Raw genomic sequence first — 10893 nt, 5'->3', positions numbered from 1 at the left:
AGATGGCGCTACATGAGAATACATTTATTGACACTTATTTGTGATACTAACGGCTGACGTTGTAAGGTAATTGAGTAAGTGCGCTGTATTAGGCTAGATGGCGCTATAGAAGCAGATGCTGTTATATTAAAAGTCCAAACGTTTATTTTAGCTAAAATTTATTAAATGTAAAACGTGTGTTTAAAATTTACCATTTATTAAACGTAAAACGTGTGTTTAAAATTTACCATTTATTAAACTTAAAACGTGTGTTTCAAATTTACCATTTATTAAACTTAAAACGTGTGTTTAAAATTTACCATTTATTAAACGTAAAACGTGTGTTTAAATTTTACCATTTATTAAACGTAAAACGTGTGTTTAAAATTTATCAGACTCGGCACGCTTTGCTTTCTTTTTATTGTTTAAAACTCTTTAAACGAATTAAATAAAAGTAAGTATTATTAGCTTGCTTTTCATTTTATTTATTAAATCTTATTTTGAACTTTGAAGTAATATTTTCAATAAAATGCCACCGAAAAAATCGAACCTCAATAATGCACGGAATAAAGCTGCACAACGCCAAAGAGTTCAAAGAGTTCAGCAGTCTGCAGAACAAATCGCAGCAAGAAACTCAGCTCAAAGAATCAGGACAGCAGAGAGTCGTGTACAAGAATCCCAAGAACAGCGTGATAGACGTCTGCGACAAAATGTTACCAGAACAAGAGCGACGCGTGAACAACACATAGTTACAGCACGATTACGAGATGTACAGAGACAGCGGACCAACCGCTCATTAACACGTTCAACATTTGTTCGTCTTGCGTTCGAATATGAAGCAGATATTGATTACTCTGCGCATTCAAAAATTGCCAACGGGAAAATGGATAAACTATGTCCATATTGTCATGCATTAAAATTTCGCAATGAAACACCCGGCATGTGTTGTGCATCAGGAAAAGTTCTGCTGCCACCTCTTCCCACTCCGCCGGAACCTTTAATATCGCTTCTTGCTGGCGATTCAGATAATTCAAAAATATTTTTGCGAAAGATACGCAAATTTAATTCTTGCTTCCAAATGACATCATTTGGGGCAACTAAAATTTGCGATCTCGCATCCGATGGACGTAATTCTAAACCTACATTTAAAATACAAGGTCAGGTGTACCATAAAATTGGGTCACTGATGCCAATGCCTGATGATAATCCAAAGTATCTACAAATTTATTTTATGGGCAGTTGTGAAGAACGCGTGACAACTCGGTGCCAATATAATTTCATTGAACAAGCAGAGGAAAGAGCAATTGTGATATTGTTGGAAAATTTTTTAGAAACTCAGAATAAACTCATTCAATTGTTTAAAAGAGTATCACCACAATTGCTAAGTGACAACTATCAAATCGTCATCAAAGCCGACAAAGTTCCATCAGGAGAACATGCTGGAAGATTTAACGCGCCAACTGTTGATGAGGTAGCTGTTATTATGGTTGGTGATCCAGTTGAAAATAGAGCTATAAAAATTACACGGCGGGACAACACTATTAGTATGATTTCGGACCTGCACCGTTCATATGACGCACTCCAATATCCATTAATATTTTGGCAAGGACAGGATGAATATCAGCTTAACATCAAACAGTGTGATCCAAATACTGGTAAATTTGACAATTAACTATTTAATTTCTTACATATGTATTGCTTTTAATTTCTTATTTAATTTCTTTATTATTCTTTTTAGGTAATACAAGAGATAAAAAAGTAAGTTTAATGAACTACTACGCAAGCCGATTGATGATTAGGAATAATCAGGATAACTATATTCTTCGATATCGTCAGCTATTCCATCAATACATTGTGGATATGTATGCTAAGATCGAAAGCGAACGCTTGCGATTCATTCGATACAACCAGCAGAAATTACGATCAGAAGAATATATTCACTTACGAGATGCTATTGTCGGAAACATCGATGGAAACTTAAACCCCAATGACATCGGTAATGCTTTCATTTTACCTTCAAGCTACATCGGTAGTCCACGGAACATGCAGGAATACATACAGGATGCGATGACTTACGTACGTAATTACGGTCGTCCAGATTTGTTTATAACTTTTACATGTAATCCGAATTGGGAGGATATACAAACGTTATTATTACCAGGACAACAAGCAATACATCGGCATGATATAACTGCGCGTGTGTTCAAACAAAAACTGAAATCCTTAATTGATTTCATTGTTAAATATTCAGTTTTCGGTAACACACGTTGTTGGCTTTATTCTATTGAGTGGCAAAAGCGAGGTTTGCCTCATGCCCACATTTTAGTTTGGCTTAAAGATAAAATCCGTCCAGAAGAAATTGATCAAATAATTTCAGCCGAAATTCCAGACCCATCAATTGATCGAGAATTGTTTGATGTTTTTACCAATCAAATGATCCACGGACCGTGCGGTACTTTTAACATGGCATCGCCATGCATGGAAAATGGAAAATGTAAGAAGCATTTCCCAAAGAATTATACGAATGATACAATCACGGATACTGACGGTTATCCTATGTATCGCCGCAGAAATGTTGCGAATGGTGGCCACACATTCACAATCCGGCAATCAAATAATACAAATCAAGTAGAAATTGGCAATCAGTGGGTGGTACCATATTCACCATTACTTTCAAAAACGTATAAGGCTCATATCAATGTCGAGCTTTGCAGTTCCGTAAAATCAATTAAGTACATATGTAAATATGTCAACAAAGGTAGTGACTTGGCCGTAATTGAAATACAAAACCTAAATAAGAATGATGAAATAACACGATACCAAATGGGTAGATACATCAGCAGCAACGAAGCAATTTGGCATACTCTTAGCTTTCCCATACACGAAAGATACCCTTCAGTCCAGCATTTAGCAGTGCATCTTGAAAACGGTCAGCGTGCATACTTCACTGAAGAAAATGTTCTCCAAAGAGCGCTTGAGGCTCCAAAAACGACACTAACTGAATTTTTTACATTGTGTCAAAAACCTGGTATTTTAGGCCAATTCGCAAAGACGCTACTATACACTGATGTTCCACGCTATTTTACATGGAACAAATCAGGTAAAAAATGGGAACCACGGAAACAAGGAAAACCACATCTTTCTATTACAGGCATATTCAAAGCTAAGACATTGGGACGACTTTACACGGTACATCCAAAACAACGTGAATGCTTCTATTTACGTTTGTTATTGGTGAATGTTCCCGGACCAACGTCTTTCAAATTTTTGCGAACAGTTAATGCCCGAGTATTTAATACATATCAAGATGCATGTCGCGAACTGCAATTGCTAGAAGACTTGCCGATGCTGCGTTCACATCAACGCCAAATAACATTCGTCACCTGTTTGCAATTATTTTGACGACGTGTTATCCATCACAAGCAACCACTTTGTGGGAAAAATATAAAAATTGTATGACGGAAGACATATTGCACCGAATTAGACAAACAGAGCAATGCCCAAACATAGATTACACGCCAGCGATGTATAATGAAACGTTAGTGTTGATCGAGGATTTATGTATTTTAATTTCAAATTCACCACTAAATTATTATGGTATGCCATCACCTGATCGTCCGACCACCGACTTAATTAACACCGATTTACAACGAGAAAAACAATATGACCATGGTAGTTTAGCTACAATTATCGCGAACAGTGAGCCATTATTGACAGCTGAACAAAAAATTATTTATAATCAGATTATGCTGACTGCGCTAAACAAGGCGGCTTTTTCTTCTTGGATGCACCAGGTGGAACCGGTAAGACATTTTTAATATCGTTGATTCTTGCCAAGATACGGTCACAACAGAAAATCGCATTGGCAGTTGCATCATCAGGCATTGCGGCTACTATGGTAGATGGTGGGCGAACGGCACATTCAGCATTCAAGTTGCCATTACAAATTCATAGCAACCCAAACGCAATATGTAACATAAAAAAAATAGCGCAATAGCTGCAGTGTTGCAAAGAAGTTCTATCATTATTTGGGATGAGTGCACAATGGCTCACAAATATTCACTCGAGGCATTGCACCGAACTATGCAAGATTTGAACGGCAATGATAAACTTTTTGGAATGCTGTCATATTGCTATCTGGTGATTTCCGACAGACGTTGCCGGTCATACCTCGCTCTACTTTCGCCGATGAGATTAACGCATGTTTAAAACAATCATTTTTATGGAGAAATGTTAAAACACTTCGATTGACTATAAACATGCGCGTACATTTACTAAATGATCCATTAGCACATATATTTTCGGAACAATTGCTAGATATTGGGAACGGTACAATAGAACGGCAACCAAACACGCAATGCATTAAACTGCCAGACAATTTCTGCACTGTTGTTCACACAAAAATTGAATTGATTCAAAGTATTTTCCCGGATATACAAAATAATTATTTAGATCATAACTGGCTCAGTGGGCGGGCTATTTTGGCAGCCAAAAATGTTGATGTTGACGAAATTAACTTCCAGATACAACAGTTGTTGCCAGGCGATCTGATGTCATTTAAATCAGTCGATACTGTTGTTGATGAAAATGAAAGTGTAAATTTTCCAACTGAATTTTTAAACTCTCAAGATATACCCGGAATGCCACCACATATTCTTCGGTTGAAGATTGGTTCAATTATTATTCTTCTGCGTAATTTGAATCCCCCTCGGTTATGCAACGGTACACGTTTGGTCATCAAAAAGTTAACAGGGAATATTCTTGAAGCAACCATTTTGACTGGAAAGTTTAAAGGAGAAGTGGTCCTGTTTCCCCGTATTCCAATGATACCGTCAGAATCTACGATACCATTCAGAAGACTACAGTTTCCTATTCGATTAGCTTTTGCCATGTCCATTAATAAGTCTCAAGGCCATGTTTTTCCCATGGGCAATTATATGTTGCATGCTCACGTGTGGGAAAACCATCAAATCTATTTGTGTTAGCTCGAGACAGGTTAACCAAAAATATTGTGCACCAATTAGTGCTAAGTTAAATTAAAATGTTTATAATTCAAAAAAATAAATACTACTATTAAAAATTAAGAATTATCTATCCTAAGATTATAAAATTAAATGTTACATGTTATCAACTAACAATTTTGTAATTAACTTATTTGTTAAAAACTTGAATATAAAATCAAAAATGAACTATTTTATGAAAATTTGTGCTTATTATCAACTCTACGAAAATTGTCATCAATAATTTTAAAAATTTTGACCTCAAGTTCAAATCTCAATCCCGTGGATTTTTATACCAGATATATACTAAGGTTTCCGTCTTTATTCATAAATAATAATTTCACTGTAGTGAATAGTTTACTACAACAGAGCAAATCTAAAAGTGAGGAAATGTTTATTCTGAGAATTCGAATGATTCAAACCGATTTATCGTTTAAGTTCAAAATTTTACAGTTTCATATGTACATACATAGGTACTTATGTATGTGGCATGTTATAGCCCTGACAGACGAGCAAAATTAATGCGTCTTAATCAACGCTAATACGCATTGAAATTTTATGGTGACAGACGGCAGGCTTGTGCATTTAGACAGCTGATAGTGAAATTTGTTTCTTTATTAAAAAAAAAGTGAAATAAAAATGAATAAGATAAATTATTAAAAGAAATTGTGGTAATTTTGGAAAATCAATATAAATTTAACGAAAAAAATTCGTTTATTATTATCTACGTTAAAAGATAATAGAGTGAAATTAAGAGCAATAATTGATTGTAATACGGAAAAAGTGTGCAAAAAAGTTAAGAATATTGGAAAAATAGATAGCAACAGTGCGACATCTGTCAATAAATAGCAAAAATCGCCCATTTTTGATCAGAGTTGCCTACTCAAATTTAGTAAAATCAACCAAATGCACGGAATTCTTATGCATTACAAACTTGCATTAACATGGGTCAAATGCACAAATAAATGTAAATTAAGCCCGCTAATGCATATTAGCGCTGTCGTCTGTCAGGGCTATTAGCGTGTTGGAGAGACATCTTCTTTATTTGTTTACACGCTACACAACAAAACAAAGAACGAACTTCGCCAAAAATATTTAAATTGATTAGAGACGTTATTCCCTGAATATATTAACATTCCATACAAATAAATGGCCTTGAACAGAGTTCAAAAAGCGTTTTAACTATTTCAAATAAAAATTGGGCGGGGCGAAGTTCGCCGGGTCAGCTAGTATGTATATAAATATTTGCATTTTTGGCAGGTTTGTGATCATCGACTTCTGTTCACCGCTGTCAACGCGAGATATCCCGGGTCTTGCCATGCATCTCATAAGTACCTATAACACGCAAAGTGAATCGTGGTTGTTAGGTGACCAAGGATATCCATTGGAGCCATGGCTGTTAACACCAGTCGCTGAACCTTCAAATGCAAGGGAAGTGTGTTACAATAAGTTGCACGCCAAAGCACGTATTACCATCAAGAGAGCTTTTGGTGTTTTGAAGTCACGATTCCGATGCCTCTCAAAGCACCGCATTCTTCATTACAGCCCTGAAAAAGCGTCTTTGGTTATTTACGCGTGTACAATTCTTCACAACATTTTACTGAAGCATGGTGTGGCTGCAGACCTTGGCTTCGAAGAAGTTTTAGAAGAATCACAAGACACCGAAATTGTTTTCGAAAACCCCAAATTTAGGGAGGGTGCTAGAGTAAGAGAACGTTACATCATGTCTTTATAATACACATATGTATACATATATTTCCAGTGGAGTTATGTACTATAAATATAAGTACATATGTACATATAGTTAGTATGTAAGTTACTTACTGTCTCTGTACATTTTACTTCCTCTAAGAATGAATAAAAAGACATCTACATACATATGTTTAAATAATTCATTTTATTTTATTTTATTTTATTTATTAAAAAATGTATTTTATTTTATTTATTAAAAAATTTATTTTATTTTATTTAATTTTTTTAATTTTTTTACATTTTTATTTCAATTTTTTTTATTTTTTTACATTTTTATTATTACTTATCTAATTTTTCAGACAATTTAGACATAACCTCTGACAGCGAGGTTAGTGCTTTTGTCATTTGGGTCAGCACCCCTGTCATCTGCACATTTTGCTCTACAATTTTTCTTTATAGAGCAATGGTCTCCTCCTCTCGCTTTTCCCGATCCTCCATTTTCTTTAGCACTGTCCCAAGCATCTTCGCTGCAGTCAATTTTTCAGGAGGGATGTAAGAAGGAGATGGCATAGGAGAAGATAAGATGGGAGGAGATAAGGAAGAAGATGGAGGTGATGGTGAGGAAGAAAAATGAGGTGATGGCGAGGAAGAAAAATTTAAAGTCAGAGCAGGAAAAGCTGGAGCAGGCGATGTGACTGCTAGCGAGGGTGCTGGATGTGACTGTTGGTGTTGGCGTTCCCTACGGGGTTGGGAAAAGAATATTCCCGCGGTAAGGCATGCCTGTCGTAAGAGGCGACTAAAATCCAAATGCACTATGTCCGACATTCACATGTCTGGTTTAATTGAATGTCGGCATGGTCAGAGATGTCAGAAAAGTGCTATATTGAAATGAAATCATATTCTTTGAATGGGTTTGCGATTGTATGACAATCACAAAAATGAAATGACACATAACACATCATACAGCCGGGTCCTTAAGAGCTCCTTGGAGTTCTTGGGGTCCCCGACTGGCAGTAGGTCACAGGTGATACTGTGATATACAGGTCACACCAAAGTCTAAAACATGGTACTACGGGGAGCAGTTTGCCTTTGGAGTTCGCTCCAATCTGCTCATTGGGTTCGGCCCTTTGGGGAGATTCGTGGTGGCTGTGGTTTCAACCTAAATGCAGGAAGGGCTTTTGTCCAATGTGGAGTCGCACTGCCGGTGGGTGCCGGACCCAGAGTACGGCAAAGGTTTGGGTAGGCCTCGAACCCGACCAAGGTGGATAGGGTGTTTCCTTTGGTTTTCACCCGAACCGATTGGAACCAAGGTATAGGTGTATGTGGAGCACTATGCTTTGGTTCTCCCATTGTATGGTGTTGTGCATGCACTTATGCTTTGGGGCTTTGATCGGCGCGTTATACTGATCTGCGTGTTTCTAGAAATAGAAAACACCATGGATTTGAGCCTTCGTAGGCAGATACTCACGTAAAAACACATTGACAGTTGTTGGTGTTGGCGCTGGAGCAGGCGATGTGACTGTATTTAAATACAACGGCAAAACCTGTAAGTATAAAACGGACCAATTATTGCCTCATATATAGTCCGACAAATATTAAATTAAAATATTACCTTGTGACCCAAAGTCGCAACACCCGGCAATCCATCCACCGCTGCTGCTCTAAAAGTTGAAATAGCTTGCTCCTCGAATTCGCTCATTCCATTTATCGGAGGGCCTCCACCAGTCGCTTGCGCATGTGCCTTCAGTTTGCGCGCTCGCGATCGCAACTGATGTTTCCAATGCATCAATGACTATGGAAACATATTTTAATAATGTGAAACATACACAAGCATTTATGAACTTACCTCCCTCCACTTGGCTGCCGACCGAGTTGGACCTCTTAAAGCATTTAAATTATCTGCTAACTCCGACCAAAGTATTTGCAGCCCTTGAGGGTTGGTCGCAGTTAGCTTCCCCCGTTGCAACTCAGGATGCTGCTTGCAAAACATTATGTAATGTTGCAGCTGCTCCTAAGTTGTCCATTCCGTTTTTGTATGCCTAGGAATATATGAAATCTATATAAATAAAAATGAATCGCCAAAATGTATGTACGCTCATAACTTTCATACGACTGAACCAAATGATGATTCTTTCTTATAATGTTCGTTGACATTCAGGGATGGTTTCTGCGGAGAAAAAAATTCGAATAATTGCCAGAAAACCCCTGAAAACAGCCCTATTCTTTTTCTCATACAAACGAATGAATGTTTGTTCGTTAGTAACGCTAAGAGAACGGCTGAACCAATATTGATGAAATTTTAAAAGGTTGTTCGTCGTGGATCGGGAAAGGTTTAGAAATAAAGAACCTGTATGTCTTTCATGAGGAAAAGTCGGAAAATTTAAAAATTCCAAAAAGTTAATTTTTTCCATACAAATTTTTTTATTCAATTTTTTGTTTTGTTTTTCAATTATTTAAATCTTTCAAATTTGGCGTTTGCTTCAAAAATTTTTGAAAATTATTCCGTTGAAAATGTTATGTGTGTTTCACACAAAGTGTTCAATTACAGCTTGCAATTTGTCACGATGCCATGAAGAGGTCGGCGTTCTTTTTGGCATCAACATACATTAGCAGCCTAAGCCACATGAACGAGTACTCCCAGGATGCGATGATATACGTGCGGTATTATGGGTCGCGATCAATCAGAAAGCGATCCTCACTATGTCATAGCAAGACTTTTCAACAGCTTCGATGGCATTATCTTGAAGCAACGCATATATGGTGCTGTTAGATGCGATGTACTCTGTTAAGTGACAAAAGAGAGGTTTGCCGCACGCACACATTCTTCTTTGGATGGTGGAAGGTGGTTACACCAGATCAAATTGATGAAATCATTCAATAATGCGGCAATTCCTGATGCAAAGAAAGATCCAGTATTATACGAAGTGATGAAAACCAATAAGGTTCATGGACCTTGCGGACACCACAACCCCACTTCGGTTTGAATGTCTGTCAATAAATGCACGACACAGTATCCACGTACTTTTCTTTCGGAAACACAAGCTAGAAATGATGGATATCCACTCTATCGGCGTTGCTCACCAGACAATGGCAGAACATTTAGCATTCAATTTAGAGGCGTGAGTATCGAAGTTGACAACACATGACACACACAACATAATTCACATTCATAATTCATGTCAATGTTGAGTATTTCAGTTTGGTGTAATCGATAAAATACGTTTGTAAGTACGTCACCAAAGCAACATGGCGATTATTGGTCTTGAACTATACGGTCAATACATGAACTGCAATAAAGCGCTTTGTAGGGTATTTAGTTTTGCAATTCATGTTTTCCGACTGTTGTGCGTCTCGCAGTTAATTTGGAGAATGGCCAAAGAGTATATTTCATCCCAGAGAATACAGTATAGCCAGTGGAAACATCGCCAGCAACAAAATTAACATTTATAAGTTTTTTCTTAACTTTCGTCAGTGATGTGTTTGTGAGAACATTGCTCTATTCGAAAATACCATGATATTGTACATGGAATGCATCATCGAATAGTTACACAGAAAGCAAGGCCAACCAGTAGATTCACATCCAGGTGTCTTGTCAACTAATGCATTAGGACGAATTTACACAATCCACCCGAAAAACGACGATTGTTTCTACCTTCGGTTGCTATTTATTAATTATAATCAAATGCTGGAACACGCTAATCACTGCAATGAAAATGAAGTTCGCATACTTTTCGATATAAACCTCGACATTGTCAAAGACATTTTACAACGTCTTCGCTAAAAATTGGAAATGGTTCAGTTTCGGTTGATACTTCCGGTGGTTCGATATCAATTCCATCTTCCCTTTATCAATTCACGAAGGATGAACTCATCACAAATGTTCGGACATTGGCCAAATTATCATAACTAAGATTCCTTAAGTGCACGCACAATGTTAGCTGCCAAAAATACCGATGTTGTTGACTTCAACTGGAAGACTCAAAGTCATGTTCCGGGACCTCATACAAATCGATCGATCGTCTTGACTATGAAGACGATGCCGTGAATTATCGAGTGGTATTCCTAAATTCTTTGGACAGGCTTGGTATGCCACCGCATCATTTGCGTCTGAAAGTAGGATCTGTCTTATTGTGTTTCCCAATCTTCATGCGCCGAAACTGTGTAATGGAACCCGATTGATTGTGACGCACGTATCGAGTACAAAGGGACAGAATGCTTTATC

At 37.3% G+C, this 10893-nt stretch overlaps 1 protein-coding gene across 1 annotated transcript; it reads left to right on the top strand.

Annotated features, from left to right (window-relative positions):
* The first annotated feature begins 290 nt into the window (after positions 1 to 290).
* On the top strand, positions 291 to 6200 carry LOC109579401 (uncharacterized). Its single transcript, XM_019989406.3, has 2 exons — positions 291 to 1634; positions 1718 to 6200. The coding sequence occupies exons 1-2, from the start codon at positions 509 to 511 to the stop codon at positions 3379 to 3381; spliced, it is 2790 nt and encodes a 929-aa protein (XP_019844965.3). The 5' UTR covers positions 291 to 508; the 3' UTR covers positions 3382 to 6200.
* The last annotated feature ends 4693 nt before the right edge of the window (positions 6201 to 10893 follow it).

Source organism: Bactrocera dorsalis, chromosome 6, assembly GCF_023373825.1.
Source record: "Bactrocera dorsalis isolate Fly_Bdor chromosome 6, ASM2337382v1, whole genome shotgun sequence".
NCBI lineage: Eukaryota > Metazoa > Arthropoda > Insecta > Diptera > Tephritidae > Bactrocera > Bactrocera dorsalis.
The sequence above is the reverse complement of the archived record's forward strand: the minus strand, read 5'-3'. Positions and strand labels throughout refer to the sequence as shown.